The sequence below is a fragment of the Cinclus cinclus genome, chromosome 12, assembly GCF_963662255.1.
Source record: "Cinclus cinclus chromosome 12, bCinCin1.1, whole genome shotgun sequence".
Lineage (NCBI taxonomy): Eukaryota > Metazoa > Chordata > Aves > Passeriformes > Cinclidae > Cinclus > Cinclus cinclus.
The window spans coordinates 7,191,623-7,210,295 of NC_085057.1; the positions used below are offsets into that span (position 1 = coordinate 7,191,623).

Sequence of the window (18,673 nt, forward strand, 5' to 3'; positions counted from 1 at the left end):
CTGCCAGGGAAGCTCACTGCTGATATCTCAGAGGGCTGGGAAAGCATTTCTCTGAGACAACTGTCAATCAGGGCTGCCTGTTCTGGAGCAGGCCATGTCAGCCCCCTCTGCAGTGTGTGTCATGCCAAGGGAGAAGCCATCACTGGCTGTGTTGGTGCTGGCCCAACAAGCAGCACCAGGAGTGAAACTCCAAGCTCCTTTCATTCAAATATTTTGGGGCATTTTCAGGTGAGTGACTGGATTCCCACATCCTCAGTTCTGCAGCTTTTATTTAAGCAATATTTAAGGTTAGTGTTTTTCCTTCCAATTTCTGCGGGTACCAGTTATCTCTAATTCTTCAGCATAGGCTGAGGCTTCTAATAGGTATGTTTGAGTTAAAAAAAAAAAAAAGGCAATCTATGCTGTAGGCTGAGGTGAGCTGGAGTTACTGGGATTGTGTGTGCATGTATAGCATAATGTGGGCTCTGTTTTATGGGATCAGAGTGACACAGAGTACTGGGGTCCAGCTGCCACCAAGCTCTGGGATCTGCCACCTGCACAGACCTGTTTCCAGGACATAACTCGCTCCTCACACTTATTGGGAGGAGGAAAATGAGAATACTGAATCAGTGCATTGTGCTCATTTGGGGAGCTTATTTTCCCCTTTTTTTTGTGGTTTTCACTGTTACAGTTTCAGTGATTTCTTTCAGGGCTCCTAGAAGCAGAAGGGAAGCTCCAGGATAGAGAATGCTGTAGGCAAATGCTAGCACAGCTGTCTTTTATGAAGAATAATTTCATTTTGTCTTTTCCTCTTTCTTTATGCCCACGTGTTTTTCTGCTCCCACAAACACTCCTCTGAAATTACATGCTTCAGTTCTGCAGTAGCTTTGCTGCTTTTTGTGGGGGTTTCAACTTGGACTCTTAATGTGTAGACAAACTCATTATCAGATGCAATTCTTTCCTCCTGCCCTTTGGGACTGTGTTCTACTCCCTCTGTGCACAGTCTGCTCTCCTCCCTCCTGTTTTTTTCAGCCATTGTAAGGTAGTGTAAGACACATAGGAAATCTGGATTTTGAGCCTGGACAACATATTCTGGGGGTGTGTTGAAGAGGATATTTACTCCATCTGTTACATCCCCTTCTGCTGCAGGTCACTGTTCTTGTAGCATCAGCTTGCAATTCTTCTGCACAACCCACAGCAAATGAGGAGCAGAGACAGCTCATCCGGTGGGAAGAGGATAGCAGGGGGCTCTGACCCTCCCAGCAGAAATGCACAGAGCTCATCACTCACTCAAAGCCTTTAAAATTATTCTGCCTCAAGTCCAAAGCAGGAAAATGACTCTTTCTTCTTTTGGAGACAGCCTGCAATATACTACACTTCACAGGAATCCTTGAAACAGCTTTCCTGGCTTAAATGAGAGAGTTTTAATGTGTAGGCATGTGTCTTTGGAGAGGATTTTTATGTATGGCCATATACAACTGCTGTGTTCAAAACTGCCAGACTGTAGATAGTTAATGTATAGTAGTACCAAACTTAGTCTTTTGGGTTTGTTAGGAAAGCTGGGTGTTTTGAACTGCTATCTCTAACCTTTGGCTAAAAAATGCCCCACAGGCCATCAGAGGCACAAAAATGGCACTTTTTTGGTGGGGTTTTTTGGCTGGTTTTTTGTTTTGTTTTGTTTGTTGTCGTTTTTGCTTTTACATCCAGTTTACCAGTACTGTGTATCCAGGCTGATGGGAAGGTGGTTGGACCAGACCATATCTGGCTGTATTTGCTCCCTGTGCCCCAGAGCCAACAGGAAACATTTGTGTAGTTGGGTGCTGCTGCTGGGACTAGGTGGGTGATGCTGGGTCACAGCAAGCAGCTTTGGGGCTTTAGCTCTAATTAAACTTAGCAGGAGGTGAAAGGCTAAAGACAGCCATCAGGCTGGCCAGAGGCACCAACGGCAGAGGGCTACTCGTTCAAGGAGCAGGATGTCCCTCTTGCCCTGGACAGGTGCCCCCAGGGATGATTCAATCATATGTTGGTTGTGGCATTGGTTCTTTCATTCCACCGATGGGGTTTGCGTGGGGAAGGTCCTGGTGCCAAGCTGTGCTCAGCTCAGATGCCTCACCCTTGTCCTTGCACTGGTTCCCCAGGAGATCTCCTGGGTTGCAAGGCTCTGACTGATCACTGCAGACTCCAGAGCCTGTCAGCCAGCAAATTACCTTTCCCTTATCTTGAAAGCCATGGTTGAACTTCATGCCTAATTTCATGCAAACATCTAATTGTCCCTTTGCAGATGCCCGTGTGGGCCCTGCCCACACTGCACACAGGCTGTGTGTACCATGACTGCCTAGCTGGGTTTCATTTATGCTTACAGCCTAAAGCTGAGAAAAGGTCACTTCTTCCTCCAGCTTTCCCTGTCAAGTGAATGTGCTCCGAGCCTGGAAATCGGAGCACTTGCTTGCACAAAGCCACCCTAAGGGCTATATCCCCGTGGGGCTTTCATGCCATCTCTGTGATGCCTCAGATAATTTGCAAGATTTTCCCCCTTGTTTTCAGCCTCCTAACAGAAACTGGGTCCAAAGACTAGGGCTGTGGGAAACTAACTGGATAATTTAAACAGTGCCTTTCTTTAAGTAATAGTAAATCACCCCAGTGGAATGATGTTATTGCAGATTAATTTCCCTGATGTGTTTGAAGGAGCAGACAGACATTCTCATCTATTCCAGGTACATATCAGCCGTCCTGTGAAGGTATGTTCCCATGTCTCTGCCTGGTGGTGGGCATGGAAAGTTGAAATGCTGTTTTCTTGCAGTAGTTTGTTGCCTCAGAACAGACTACCTTTTACTAAACTTTCTCCTCCAGCTCCAAACAACATGCCCTTGTAAAAATCTGATATTACTCACTTTAGCGGGAAATGTGAGGTGGAGGAGGATGTACACTACAGTTTCACACCTTTTCTCTTGTTTTTCTATCTAGAAGCAAATTCTGTTCTGGCTTGACTGATTGATTGAACCTTTTTCAAGTGCTGTCTCCTCTTTTACTGGATCAGAGATGCATTTGGCTCTTAGACAGATTTTCTTAAAATCTGGAGTGTTTTCTTTCTTTTTGTTTGTTTCTTGGAACTCATGGCAGATGCACAGAATAAAGGAAAATTTCAAACACGACAAGCTGTGCTTAGCCAGAGCCGTGGTGTGTAGTAGGTCATGTCTCTTAGTGGGCTGCTTTGAAAATGTGCTTTCTTTTGGGGAAAAAAAAAATATTGCTCAGACCTACATCTGCTTCCTCTGCTGCTCCAACAGTCCAATTTCATGTTGATTCAGACAGCAGCCCTCTGGTTTGGGGGCTGGTGGTTTCCCCAGCTCTTGGCAGGGGTAGCATGGGCATATGGGGTGCCCACAGCAGGGCTCACCATTTCAGCCTTGTCTGCCTGGGAGCTCCTCTTCATTTCTTACCATCTTGTTCATTCCTATCAAAGACATTCCCCCCCTGCTAACTCTGCCAGGCTGAAACCAGCATTTTCACAGAGGCTGGGACACACCAGGAGTCCTTGAATCTCCATTTGTCTGACACTTCTGCTCAGTAAGAGCTGTTTTTAAAATAGCTTGTGACATGGAGGAGAGGCAGAGTTTAATGATGAAAATGATGCAAAAATAATGCCAGTAATGGTAGATGTGCTTTTTTTTAACCTTAAAAAAGAACAGAGAGAAGCCTGTGTTTCTTGCTTGGACATCTGAAGTGTCAGTAGGAGATCTTTAGCTCTGATTGTTTAATATTTTTAAGTCAGCATGAGCTGCTGTATACATTAACCAGGAAAGGATGATTGGCTTCTGCAATCTGTAAGGTCTGCCCGGAATAGGAACACAGAGATGGAAATAGTTCAAATAGTGTTTTAAAAGTGTCTCTAGAAGTAGCTTTCTTTTCTTCTTGGATATGCACCATCCCAGTCTGTGAGAGGCTCTCAGTCTTTTCATGCGTGTAGCCATTTCTGGAGAGAAACAAAGTGCTGTTACTCTCCTTCACATATGGGAAATGCAGCACAGAGGGAGCAGCATTTGTAATGGGCTGTTGGACAGCAAGGACTTGCCTGAATCCCAGAGCCCCCCAGCACAGACCACCTTTTATTCCCACCTCATCCCTCACCCCCATTTGTGGATCAGTTTATGGATATTTAACTGTCCTTAGGTTGTGCCTGGGATCTCCAAACCCACAACATACTGGGCCATTACTAGCCCCTAGTCCAAGAATGGAGATACTTGGGTAGTGTCAGCAGCAATATGGGTTACTGATCTTCAGAGTGCTGAACTGTCCAAATAACGCTGGCCCAGGGGGTGGAAAGAGATTCTATGCTGTTAGTTACCCCTCAAGAGAGGCTGGCAGAGGTCAAAGGGGCTCTGGCCACATTTCTCAGTAGTGTAAACCCATCACTTCTATACGATTCTTTCTTTTGGTCACTGGGAATTATTTGCAAATGCTCCTTTGTAGCACTTGTAAGAGATTTTGCATGTTAGTTTTTTTTGTTTTTTTTTGGTTTTTTGTTTAATTATCAAATAAATGCAGTATCAGCTATCTATTGCAGATGATTGAATGAGAGGTTTTGCATACCTGTGATGGTGACAGAGCAGGAGGCTTAGGGCTTTGCAGCCACTGGGCAATAGATCTGTAATATCCATACTGCAAACTGTCTTTTTTGCTTCCTTTCAGTCAGGCTTTGAGCATCGAAGTTCTGGAAGTTGTCCTCAGAATATTCTGAAATAAATATAAATTCTAGTAGGATCATAGCTCAGCCTGTTCATGACTTTTACAAGGGTCATTACATGGGTGTCTCATGGAGAAGGACCTGTGATGTTCTGCAGCTCCCCACCTCCCTCCTCCACTGCAGCACACCAAGGTCTTGAGGCATGAAAGGATGGATGTTTCAGAAGCTGTGTCACATTAACACTCACAGGCTTCCAGAGTCCATGTGTTGTTTTCTATCCAACAGAAAAAAAAGGAGTGAAAATGTTACTTTTGAGGACTGCCTGTGATGCTCCAGAGGAAAAGGAAGATCTTCCCTCGATGCTTTTTCCTGGGTTAAGTGTTTTTTCAGGTCTCAGAGCAGCAATGGACTATATGTACCACATGTAGTGCACTGGTGGAGTGAAAGGGCAAGGCCAAGCCATGTCTGCTGCATTTACAGAGAGTTCTACAGCAGTCAGAGCAAACAGGTCTCAAAGTTTCCCTCTGGCCAGGCCCTTGCTAGGGGGGTTTGCTGGAGCAGGCTGTGTAAGTGGTTGTGTTAGTAGCCCTTAGGACTTGAGGTTAATCAGACAGGAACTGGGAGGGAATAAGGAAGGTATTTGAGCCAGAGAGAAGAGGAGATAATCCAGCTGCAGAACCCAGCCTGGGAGTAAAGGGATTTTTGGGCACCCAAAGGAGCATCCAGTGTTGGGGGGCTTTGCTAGGCACTCTGCCCATTCTGGACAGCTTCCGTTCTATCTGTCTCCTGGATTTATTTCCTAGCTGTATTTCTGCTAGTATTTTTATGGGTTTGCTTTTTCTGCTTTATTAACAGAGCAGCTGCACTTTTACCACAGGCAGGATGACGCTGGGCTTTCTGCTGAAAGCTGCCACATCACGATGATGTGTTGTACCCAGCAGACCTCACCAGGCAAGGTTCCTGGCACAGCAGAAGTCACCAGGGAGATTTCTCAGAGCAGCAATCACCCCTCAGCCCATCCTCAGTCACTGGCCTAGTATTTTATCATTGCTATTTCTTGCTTCTGTTTTGTGCTGGCTTCTCTATTCTTCTAAGATCAAAGTCATATTTTTATTAGCAGAAAAAAATAGGGGCCTGTATCTGTTTGATCACACACAGAAAGATGCCCAGCAGGGCTAACTTAGTCTGTTGGATCTGTCACAAACTCGCTCTGCTAATGGCTTGCTTAGGTAAAATAAGATCAAAGGTGGAAAAAGTTCCAAGTTTTCTGTGCACTTGTCAGATGGCTCCATCTTGGGGTTACTTGCCAGCACATCAGCTGCAGAGGAGGGACCAGCCAGGAGGAGATACACAGGAGAAAGAAACTTGCAGGCAGGAGCAGAATTTCCTGACTGGAACCACAGCTGAGCTACCTGATCTAGCGGTAGGTGTGCCTGCCCATGACAGAGGGGGTGGAACTGAATGATCTTTGAGGTCCCTTGCAACCTAAACAATTCTGTGATTTTGATGTTAATGGAAAAGGGGACCCTTTGCAGGAGAAAGATGCAAGGGTGGTATGTGAGTGTTGGCTGGATACCCCTCATACAAACAAAGATATCAAGTGAAGCAGGCTGTGGCAAGGTATCTTTTGATGCACCTGCATCTTGGCTTGCTCTGTGGTGGCAGGTTGAAAAAGGAAGGTGTAGCTTGCAAAGCACAAGGAGAAAGTCATCATGTCAAGGCCCAGTCCCAAATCCTGGGTTTGCTTTCTTTTTTTAGCATTGTGCACTGCAGCATTTCAGAAAGTAGGAGAAGCCATAATAGCATTTTAGGTCTTTCATGTATGCCAAAGAAGTGTGCCTAGCTGGCAGAGTGAATCATAGAAAAGAAATATATTCAGGGTTTGAGAGGATAAAAAAGCACATCCATGTATTTCAGAGTGCGACTCAGAGCCTGTGCTTTGTCTCTCCAATAAATCTGCTACTGGATGTAGTCTGGGACAGTGGAAAGAGGAGCTCTGCACTGTTTGATCTAGAGCCCCTGTGTCTGCAGCTGGCTTAACCAAAGGGATTGATGTTTTGCTTTCCCATACTTATGCAGCAATACTTGAGCCTCTTCACAGTAGAAATGTTCCAGCAAGTGCCAGAATCATTTAACACTTACTGCTTGTGCTGCAAAGCTGCTGGAATTTGCTCGTAATAACAAAGGTAGTGAGAGGTCCTGGCAGGGATTTGAGCTGGTCCTGTGGGGAGGCATGGCTGGGTGGTAGCTCTGTGGCTGGGCAGAGGAAGGGGCTTTCTTCCTCTTCAGGCTGCTCTAGAGGGTTTTTTCTCCCCTTTGGTCACATTGCTGAAGCAGGTATTTACCCTTAGGTCAGGAAATAGTAGTCTTGTGTTCTTGGGCTGGTTGAGTGAGAGGCTGGTTCAATCTCTGACCTCCAAATTGATGCTGTGCTGGTGTGTAAAGACCCAGGAGCTGTTTGCATTGTTTGTGCTCAAACCCAGCCTGATCTCTGAGCACAGGGCAGGTAGGCATGTAGGAGTGTTTCTCCCAGAGGATCCCTGTTGCTCTGACCCATTCCCAACATCACAGATGGGCTGAGCAGACAGGGCATGAGCTGCTGCAGGCAAAAGGGGCTGTGTGTGCTCTTCACTGCCCACGTGTATAAACCCAGGCATGGTCATGGTGCAGTCATTTTCTCTGCAACAAATCAATTGGACACGTCTTCTGAGAGAGGAGTAGGTGACACTGGGGTGGCTTACCAGGACCATGTCTTTTTCTTGTTTGCCACTCACTAAGGATGAGTGTGGCAGGAGAGTGGGTGGCCAGTGTGGATTCATCAGGGCCTGTAAGGCATGGACAGAGGGAGAGGCAACAAATCAAGTACCCACAAAGAGGGAATTGTACAGGCAGCAGCAAAACAGTGGCTATATGTACAATGATCTGCACATGGTCAGACTGTAAGGAAAAAAGATGTATGGTATCAGGAACCAAAGCACAAGAAACTCTCTCTGGTAACAAGTATTAAATTTCTTTGAAACAACAAGAAAAAGCACTGTTAGGTGGATGAGAACAGTTTCCTGAGGCTGGCAATGTATATTGGTCATATATGTGAGCAGTGAAAAGCCAGCAGGGTTCAGCTGTTTGCAGAGCAGCCACATCTGCCCAGGAGAGTTTGCAAATAAAATCCCTGATGCTGGCACTGTGAGTTACCCCAGGTATAGCCCTCTCTTGTAGCAGGGAAATCAGCAGAGGGACAACCTGATACATTTTCCCAGTGCAAAATAACCTGATTGGGTTATTTCCTAGTCTCATCCCCATTGTTGGGGTCTCTGGCCTCTCTCCTGAGACCAGTGCTGGGCTGCTCTGGCCTCCTCCCCACATCTTCCCTCCCACATTGTTTGTGTTGTGAATGGTTTTCTGGCTGTGAAAGCAGCAATGATGAGAGATGCTCATTTGGTTGGTTTAGATTTTTCCTAAATCACCTGGTACTGAGGAGCAATGAAATATTTATTGGATGTTACAAAACCAAACCCAGAGCAACAGCACAGTGAGCAGTTAAATGTTCCTCCTTTCCTCCCTGCAGTGGTCCCTGAGCAGCAGGTGCCATAAGAAAGAAGAGCTCAGTGCTGCTCATGGTTGACTGCTGCTGAGCTTTCTGGAAAAAAGGCAGAGGTGCTTCCCCTGGGAATTACCTGTAGTCCTAAACTGAAACACTCAGATGAAATTCTTTTGGGACGGGGTGATGCTAATGGGCTGAGCCATTAGGGACCAGTGTGAAGTGGTGCCATGCATCCTCACGTCCTGCCTGCAGGAAAGACCCTTCCAGTGGGATGTGCAATGTGCAAGGGCTCTGTGAGACATCAGTGCACTGAAACATTCAGGTTTTTAAGTGTGGCAGTGAAGGGGGTCACTTTCACTTGGATGTGCCTTTCACTTGGAAACATTGTTCTGTAGATCCCAAATCTGATTGATTTCAGCAGCTGTCACATTGATGGACAGGGCTTTATTAGCAGGTTTGAGTGTCTGTACAAGTGTGGAGGTGTTATGCTGCAGCTTGCTACTTACTGACAGATTCAGCAATCTGCAATCCAGGATGGCCCTTCCTTCCAAATCTTCTGTTGTGTGGTACTGCTGTAGCATAATGTAGGTTGCAGGGGAGTTCTAGAGGTCTCTGGCCCAATTTCCCTGTTCAAAACAGGGCTCTCCCAAACCAGCTAATTTTCATGCAGTGGAAGGCTGTGGAAATGTGCAAGGCTGGAGATGCTACAGCCTCTCAGGGCCCATTTTGGTGCTGTACTTAATTCCTGCATGCTCAGAGTCAGCAAAGCATTCTGGAAAGAGGATAGCTTAGTGAGGCACGTTGCTGTGTATAACTTTTTTCAGGGAAGTTTTCTGTGGCAAACAGCTCCTCTTTGCAGTTCTTGTGCTTCCGTGGTGTAGATGAAGGAGGTTGGAGACGATGTGCAGAGATGGTGCCAGCCATCCACTAGCTGAAACACTTTGGAGAAAGCACCATGGCTCCCTGCATTCAGGTTTGCATTTGGCTCTGAGTCAGACTGAGTATGTGCAAAAACAACACAGAGTGAGAAAGATGCTGGTGAATGTCCCAAAGATGCTGATGTGCTGTTTGCTGGGATCTGCATCAAGCAAATTCATTTGGTTGCCTCTGTGATTCACTTGTGGCTGGTGGGTCTTTAGTCAGGTTGTGAGTTCACTAGATTGTACTGGGCATGTGGTTTTTACTTAACAAAGTTAGACCAAGAAGGTAGGAATCATTTAGGGCTTGTATCTAGTCAGTGGTGAGCTCTTGCCCATAATGTAGTCTGTTATGGGAAAGACAGCTGCAAGCTTCTTATAAAAAGCCATGCTATCCACGAGGGATGCCAGCCCAAAAGTTCCATGGGTGCTATGCTTGATACCTGGGCCAGGAGTTCACTGCCTCAGTTGATCATAGTTTTTAATATGCCTGCGTACATCTGGCAACTTAAATACTCCCATGCTTTAGACAGGTAAAGGTCTGGGAAACACTCTGCTGCATAAGCACACCACAGTATTAACTTGGGAGAATTCTCTTGGGTCCAGGGTGCTGCATTTGTGATCCCTCTGGAATGCAGAAATGACTGGTTTCTATAATGGCTCACATGTGAGAAGCAGTTGTAGGGAACATCAAAGCAGTTTGGAAAAGTGAGGGAGTGTAAACAGAATAAACTTCTTAAATCCACCAGTTTTCCTGCTTACTCCCATCTGTCCTGTGTGATGGCACTTGGATTTGTGTTTGCATGGGAGGCAGTGAGGCTGTGCCCCCATGATCCACACCCCTGCTGGGCTTGCAGCATAACAGGGTTTCACCTTCTGCCACAGCTGGTGCGAAGGCTGTGATGTTGTACTGATGTCCTTCCAAGTGGAAGTGATTCTGCTGTTTTCTGCTATCTGTGAGCACCCTGTGGAAGGTAACTGAGAATTGGTTTGTATTGGCCCCTTAGTGGCCTTACTGGATCTGCAGAAGCTGTTGGCTTGCTTTATATGGATTTCTGACTTATCACTGGTGCCTCTAATTACATGAGATAAAATAACACCCCTGACTTTAAAGCACTTAAGCTTCCAGTTGAGTGTTCAGGGCACGTGCTCTTTTAAGCCTGTGGCTGAATTAATGGCATCACTTGGCACTGCCTCAAGGTTCTGGAGTGTGATGCTGGTGCTGAGATTGCCCCCCTGCCTTGCTCCAGCCTTTGCTGGGAGGTGCAGCCTCCCAGCTGCCCCAGAAATGCTTCTGGGATTTGGCAGCAATGACTGTGGGGCCTGATGGAGAAGGAAAGAGGTGTAAAATAGGAGGTGAAGCATGTTGGGCACATTTGGTTGACCTGCAGGTCTGGTCTCCTCTGTTCCCTTGTGGGGCTGGCTTTCTGTGTCAGGTGTTTGCTGCTGTGCTGCAGAAGCTAAATTTAATATGAAAACAGTTAAATTGTGTCTCAGATTGACTGCTTCTCTGATAACATCCCTAACAGTGGCACAGACATGGATCAATACCCAGTGCTGCCTCATGGTCTGGTGGGGGGTGTCAGTCTAAGGGTCCTGTTAGCTAAGGACTGGACTGTGCTGCAGCCTGGTGTGATCAGAGAGGATCTCCTTTTCCCTGGATGGAGAAAATGCTGGCGTACAGCTTGGCCGAGGAGGAAGCAACTGACACTCTAGTAGAGATAAATCTGATGATTCATTTCCACAGCCCCCAGGAGTTTGCGTGTGAGCTGCATATTGGGAATTTCTAGGAATTTCAAGGAGCATCATTTGTTCTGAAGGTAGCCCATTCAGTAGTGAGGAAGGAGCATAAAATACTGCTGCTAGATGGCATTATAGGAATTGAACAAGCAAGGAGGTTGTCCTAAGAGATAACCTGGACACAAAAATGTAATAAATATGCCATGCATGTTGTTAAAATCCCAAATGACAAGCCTCTTAGCTGAGAGTGTCTATGCTCTTAGTATGTCTTTCCTTATGCCTCAGAACCCTGATTTCAAGGTTACCTGCAGTTTTTTCCATTTCTTTTGTTGTTTTTTTATAGCATCTGTTGCCCTGTCATTTCTTTCTGACATTCACAATGTTTGCTAATACAAAATTGTCAATATATTTAATTAACATCCTGCCTTTTGCTTCTTCAAGATATTTAAATGATTAATAAAAACAGACCTAGCACCTTCCTACAGGTGTCTCCCACTCGATCACTGCATTTTCTGTGGCTCCTCTTATCATTAACCCAGTTTTCAATTCCATTTGTTCAGATAGGTTTGTAGCCTGGTTTACATCTGATACTGCGTGTGCTGCCCAAGGGCTCCTGATAGCTAGGGTGCTGTTGGCAAGCACCTCAAAGGGATTTAGGTGCCTGACATGGCAGAAAGGGTCTAATTTTTGGTCCTAAGAGTCTGTTATCCTAAAAAGCTATAAGCTTTTGGCAGTGCTTTTCCTCTGGGTTCATGGCCCAAGGCTCATGGGTCAGGTTAAGGGATGATCCTTACTCCTGTCTAGTGATGCTGAGCTTTGTTGCATGTGTCACACCCTGTGAAGTCTGGGCTGGTGTTTTGGGGATGGGAATGACCCACCTCTGCAGCATTCACAAGGTGGTGAAGCGTGTTCCATGTTTTCTAAAGCATAGAATAGTGAGTCTCACTTTGTCACTTTGATGAACACCTCTCCATTAGCAGTAGGATAATCCCAGATTATCACATCAAATTGCTGTTGCTCACTAACCCCCCTCAGCATGGTGTTGAGGAATTAATTACAGTGTTCATGATGTTCACTACCTCAGTCCCTAAACACCCCACGTAGCACATCGTGACTGTAGCTCCAGTGATATTTATCACTGCATTTTCCAAGTGGTCCCTCTCCTGCTTTTTATCACTAGTGGTGTTTACCAGGCATCATTATGCTCTAGTTATTTGAATCTCTGAAGTTTTTAATACTTTATTCAAAGCCATTTAGATACTTAGAGCCATTAATTTTATCATTCTTTTCCATTCTAATGGGCTGGTTCCTTCCATTCCATTGGCATACAAATGAGAAAAAAAGACTCTTCTCTAAACTTTTTGGTCACTAATAAATACCAAATACTAATTCTTACTGCTCTCCTTTCCCTTTCAGTTTGAAGTTGCAATATATACGTATTCTTTGCTCCCTTCTGTCAAAATTAATTCTTATCCTTGAATGTGAAGTAACCCCATGGTAAACCAGCCCCAGCTACATTTCAATCCCTGCAACTTTTCAGCATGACTGTTGCCTACCTTTTAAGATATTATGCTTGCATTGCTGATACATTACTTATATGCCTGCTGTGACTTTGTCTGCATTGTAAGCTGAAGAGGTGGTTTTTTAGCTGTGACTGGTTTTAAACTGACAGATAAATTGGAAAAATAATGGCATGTTATCTTACAAGGCTGAGTAAACCCTTGTAAAGTTTCTATTGATGTCTTTGTGACAGAATTTGAATTGTCTTATAAGTTATACCAGCTGTATGCTGGACAGAAAGTGTTTTGAGCATCAGAGAGACAGCAAAGAAAGTCCTTGCTAGGATAAGGAGAACAGGTTTGCTCTCATATGTTTTTGCCATTAAGTTATTTCACCACTGCTTTTGAAGGATGTTTTGTATGTGAAAAACCAAAAGAAATGAGCAAGGACAAAAAAAAAAAAAAAAAAAGGCACCCTAAAACCAGCAGCTAGCTTGCAAGGCTTTCCATTTGGAATGAAACCTCAGCTTCTGAAGGGAAGGAGAGGCTGAGTGGAGAAGGGGTTGCACCAAAACAGATTCTTCTAAGCAATCACACAGCAGCTTGCTTTTGATTTGAGTGTATCTGAAGTAGTAAAAGTCTTGTGTTCATTTTGTGGTGGCAGAGTTGCTTAGAAATGATGTTCAGAGTGACTTTGGGTGCTTGTGATGCCTGAATGAACTGGCTAGGCTGCAGAGTGCATGCATGTGTTGCTGGTTCTTCAACTATTGCTATTGTCCCCAACGGAGAGCAGAAATGCACATCATAAGCACCACAGTAAGGTATTGCAGATTAATTACTGGAACATAAACATTTTTTTGACAAATCTTCTTTTGGCATATTTTACAGATCAGTAAGCAGCAGCTCCAGACAATCAAAGATCGTTTCCAGGCCTTTCTCAATGGAGAAACCCAGATTGTGGCAGATGAAGCATTTATAAATGCTGTCCAGAGCTACTACGAGGTAAGGAGAGACAATGCAATGCTCTTATGAATCTCTGTCCTCATCCCTATTCCCAGATGGGGTGAATTCTGAATTAATTTTTTGTCCATTATCACACAGTGTGGAGCAAAGGCAAATGCAAAGTAGCTTCTGTCTGATGTCTGGTACATCACAGTGTTGGGGAGGTTCAGGGTTTGAATGTAAACCATGGAACACTCATAACAACCCCTAAGCCAGAGTGTTTCCTCATAACTTGATTAGGGGGAAGACTGCCCTTCCTCTGAGTTGAAAAATAATTTCCTGGTACTTTCAAACAATGTATTCTAAACCAGGGAAGATGGTAAAATCCATGTAATGTGCTCCCTGTGAAAAATACAAGAGAAATCTGGGCAGCACATTCAGTTCTTGTGGAAGCTTGTGCATTTGTCCAATTGACTTTGGGATTTTCATCAAGAGTCTTGTCTTTTCTCTTTGGACTTGCAAGTGCTGCAAAGAGGGAGTGAGGGGGATGTGCATCTACAAAACTAGATAATATCAGAGAACATGAAACATCGTTCATAATTGTGCAAAAGGATAATTATGCATATCTGTCTTTTTGCACCTCTTTGTATGCAGCCCATAATGCTGCCTTTCATATCTCTGCTTAGAGAGAAAGAGTTTCTGGTTTTGAAGGAAATCAGTGCTTGTCTTTTCTATGAGGAGTGTTGTTTATTTTTTTGCTAGCTTTTCTGCAAACCACTTCTCTTTCTCCCGAGAGCTATTCTGTCACAGAAGGTAAAGATTTTGAATTGCCTACATAAAATATTTCTCTAGAAGTGCAATCTAAGAGGGACCAAAATCAGATGCTAAAACTGAAGAGAATTTTAACTCCATAGGATATGACAGAAGCTGCTTCTGTGTAAGGAAAGCACAAATTATCTCTGGATTAACTCAGATTAAACCAGTCTAGTAGTTCCTGCTCCGTTGTTCTCTGTACAGGAAGGAAGCTGAGAATCATTTACATCCCTTATCAGAAGATAAATTGCCAAGGGATCATCACAGCTTCACTGAACAGGTGCTCTCAAATAAAGTTTTCAAGATTGAGTGAGCTGTGTTTTAGGATGCAAGAGCGGCATAATCTGTTCAAATAAGATTATTGGGCAGGAAAAGGAAACTGTTTAAAACCAGGCAAAATACTCTGGGTCTGGCTGTGTGTTGGCACCTCCAGAAGTCCTGTGCCCCAAGTTATCAAACTGAAAAAGAGCAGTAGATTAGCAGTAGATGTACACACACCCATGTCTTCAAGTGCACCCTCCACTGGCTCTGTCCTGCTTAAAACAAGCCACATAAAGTGTAATGCATCACTCTGTGTCCTTTCACACAACTTTCTTTTTCTTCCTTTTAGCTGTTGGTCTCCTTTGATTGACAGCCGTATGCTTTCATCTTCTGTGCAGCTGAAGCTTGCCTCTGTGGCTCTTCCTCAGCACCAGCTGCAGTGGCACAAGGCAAAGCTTTGCCACAGAAAGCCTCTGCCCTCAATGCCTGAGCAGTGTTCCCTGATGAGGGTGTTCTCCCTTCTCTGCAGAGATGTGCCCCCCTTGATTGATTCATTGTGCAAATCATGGCATGTCGTGCTTATCTCAGCTCCTGCAAATCTCAGTTTTATTCAATTAACTGTCCTTCTGCTGGGTGCTATCTAGAAATCAGCATTTACTGATTTATTAATCTGCAATATGGCTTGGAAAACACACAGCTGAAACTGGTAATCTCTGTGCAGGACATGGCTGATGTTTCTGAAAGGTCCACTTATTAATGATGCAGAATAAGTTCATTACCTGGGAATGATTGTTTTTTTGCACAGAAAAAAAAAGATAAGGGTGACACTATAGGTCAAAAATGAATTTGCTGTTGTCTTGAATGTGTTTGCATGGCCACATTTTGCTATTAATTCTGCCTGTCAGGTAAACATGTGGTTGTCAGTCTTAGGCTAGTTCACAAGCTGCTATCAAATTAAAAAATTGAGTGATCTGCTACTGCTCTGCAAAACACCGCTGTGCCTGCAGGAATGCTGCCAGACCCGTGAGCACAGACAGGCCCAGCATACTCCAACACACTGCAGGGGAGCTTTTCTCAGGTCCTTTGACTTCTAATGAGTAAGGCTTTGTCTGTCACCAGCACATTTTGCAGCAGTCACTTCAGTGCATATGACATAAGTGCTTCATTGGACCCATTTCCACTCTGCTGTGGGCAGAGACACAGAGGCATGGTGGGCTCATCTGTGGTGTGGCAGGAGATGTCTGACCCAGCTCCTGGAGGTCAGTTCTCTTCTGCAAGAATCGGTGTGTGCACCCACACTAGGATTTTGTTCTAGGCAAGTCTTGGCTCCTGGCAACCCTAGTAAGCAATCCTACAGCCAGGTAATTCACCTGGTATTTTCTAAAGAAAACAGGACAGAACACTTTTTTTATCTTTTTTTTTTTTAAATCTTCCTATTTCATGGTTTCTGCTGCTCTGTGTCTGACTGATGCTCCCCTGTGCCTGCCTCCTCCCTGCCAGCTGCAGCCTTCCTTTCCTCTGCTGGCTACTGCTCCACATCCAGGGAGAAAAAATCAGGGCTGAGGGAATATGGGGAGCCAGATCCCACTGCTCACGATGCTGGGGGTGAGGACCATGGATAACAGCAGCCACTGGTGCTGGGAGGTAAGGGAAGTCATTAGCAGGTTCATGCCTGGGCACCTGGCATGGATGAGGGGACATGGAAGCCCAGGATGTTGCAGTGAGGCTGTGGTCACTGTGACCTCCCACCACTTCCTGCAGTCAGTGTACATCAGGAGCTTGGCTCTTGTTTGCTCACACCCATCACTTGAAAGCATCTGCACACAGCCAGGGCATTAGTACTCGCATGGAAAAGAAGCACATTATGCTCTTGTTTCAGCATGGGCTGAAGAGGTTGCTGGTGGCATTCTGCCTTGTCTTGTCTGCAGGGAGTGAGAGCTCCCATGGTAATATTGGAAGGAAACAGCCCAGCTCTTCCTCAGCATCAGTTTTGGTCTGGTCCTTGGACAAAACTCACTACTTCTGCCAACAGATGCCTGTGCCATCAAGCATCTGGGAACATGGAGTACTGTGTTGCTGAATGGTATATAAAAATAAAATCTATCATGTCCTTAGGTCATCCTCAAGCTCTTTAATTATTGAGAGCTGACAGATACACCCTTGTGAGGGCACAGCTTCTTTCCAAGCTGCTGTATTCATCAATTCTCAGCATTATTAATAAAACAGCAGTTTTCTTCCTGGATATTGTTTGCTCTTCTGTGCTCAGGGCTTGGGAGAGGAGAGCTAACACCATATTCCTCTGTCTCTCTAACCCTTCAGCTCTGTGTTGCTCCCAGGACATCTGTGGTCTGTGGGAGTCTATCATGTTTTGATCCTTTTGCTGCTCTTGTAGTGGGAAGAACGTCTTTATGAAGTGTTTTCTCCCTCCCTTTCTACTGCTGTCAGGGTCCGGCACCTCTGCAAAGTTTCAAGCCATGCTGAACCATCTTGCAGTTCCCATTCCTGTGACAGCAGGGCAACAGCAAGGATCTACTTCTACTCTGATGTAGTAGAATTAGGATGTAAACCTGGTTCTTGCAGAGGCTTCCCAGGGTGTTGACTACCAGAATAAATTCAGTGCAGTGTTGTTGGCTTCAGTAGGATGACTCTGCTCCCTCTAACAGGGCAGGACTTGGTTAGGTGAATGTAGCTGTGCAAAAACTTTCTTATTAAAACATTGGAACAAAATAAAATCCTGCCTTCCCAAAGGACATTTATGTATCTGGTGAGGTGTGACCATAGCATCACCTCAAGTCCTAATTGCAACAAAATATTTCATTTTAGTGGAGACAGAGCAGAACCTTCACCTGATTCCATTATGCTTCCCAAAGTACAGCTGAAACCTCTGGCAACATGTGGCAGTTGAGTGAGGAGTTGGAGAATGTCCTGGCAGTCAATAAGCAGCTTCCCAGCAGTGAAACCACCTTTTGTGGTACTTAAGTGGGATTTTTTTTTTTAACTGACACCATTTGAAATCACCCTTTCATCTGCAGGTATTCCTGAAAAGCGACCGTGTTGCCAGGATGGTGCAGAGTGGAGGGTGCTCAGCAAATGACTCCCGGGAGGTCTTCAAGAAACACATTGAGAAGAGAGTGCGCAGCCTGCCAGAAATTGATGGCCTCAGCAAGGAGACAGTCCTGAGCTCTTGGATGGCAAAGTTTGATGCTATTTACCGTGGGGAGGAGGATCCCCGGAAGCAACAGGCCAGGATGACAGCAAGTGCTGCCTCGGAGCTCATTCTCAGCAAGGAGCAGCTCTATGAGATGTTCCAGAACATTCTGGGGATCAAGAAATTTGAGCATCAGCTTCTGTACAATGCATGTCAGGTAAGGGGGGAATGGAAGAGGGTTTTTTTTGTGGGGAGGCTTGCCAAAGGGAAATAGTGCTGTTGTGAACTGGAAACTTTGTGGCTGACCAGACTCTTTTTTAGCCAACTTATACCAAGAAAGTGGGGGTTGGTTTGTGACAGGACTTCTGCATTGCCGGTGTTGTTCTGGCTGTCCAAGTGGGCCCCCTCTTGCTCATTTTATTGCACAATTCCATAGGATTTCTGAGATGGGAAAATTCTATTCCTCAGCTCTGTACCTGGGTGAGCAGGTCTTTGAGGTGCTTAAGTGGGCTGTTTGCCTGTGGCTCGTTTGCCCTTCCTGTGTCATATCACCAGTGTAAATGACAGAGGTTCTTACAGCCTGTGATATCAGTAGCAGAATCTCAGGAGTTCCTGGGGTGGGTGGCTTATGCAGACTTGCCCAGGGGGGTTATACATGTTCTCCTTAAGTGTGGAGGGAGCTCTGTGATCCCTGCATGCCTGTGTGGAAGGAAAGAGCATCCCAAAGAGCATCGGGGTAGCTTTGCTTGCACTTGAAAACCTTTCCCATTAATCTCTTTCTGTCCCAGAATGGCCAGTTCTCCAGAGTTGCATGGCTGGAGATCTGCAGTGCTGCTTGTGTTTGCAGCAGCTCTTGCTGAGGGCTGTCAGTGGCTATCCAGACTGCTGGTGACCCAGATTACGGTCACCTGCTGTTGGATATAAATATCACAGGCAGGATAAAGGATGCCAGAGTCACAGAGAGAGTAAGGTGTGGGAAGTTTTTGAAGGAGAAGCAAACCTCAGTCTTTTCCCTGTAATTCAGGGCTTCAGCTTCTTATTGAAATGAATACATTTGAGACCAATTCTGTCTGTCTTCTGTCTAGACATTTCCAATTCTTTTTAAGGCACAGAGATTTATGTTTGATCTGTTTGTACCCCTGCAAAGAG

The 18,673-nt window shown here is 45.2% G+C and overlaps 1 protein-coding gene across 4 annotated transcripts in view; it reads left to right on the top strand.

Moving 5' to 3' along the window:
* CADPS (calcium dependent secretion activator) overlaps positions 1–18,673 on the top strand; it is a 203,982-nt gene that overhangs the window by 27,052 nt on the left and 158,257 nt on the right. For all 4 annotated transcript variants that reach the window (XM_062501029.1, XM_062501028.1, XM_062501030.1 and 1 more), the window contains exons 2-3: positions 13,249–13,362; positions 17,409–17,741. In XM_062501029.1, the coding sequence (XP_062357013.1) occupies positions 13,249–13,362; positions 17,409–17,741 (447 nt within the window). The remainder of the gene's footprint in view (positions 1–13,248; positions 13,363–17,408; positions 17,742–18,673) is intronic.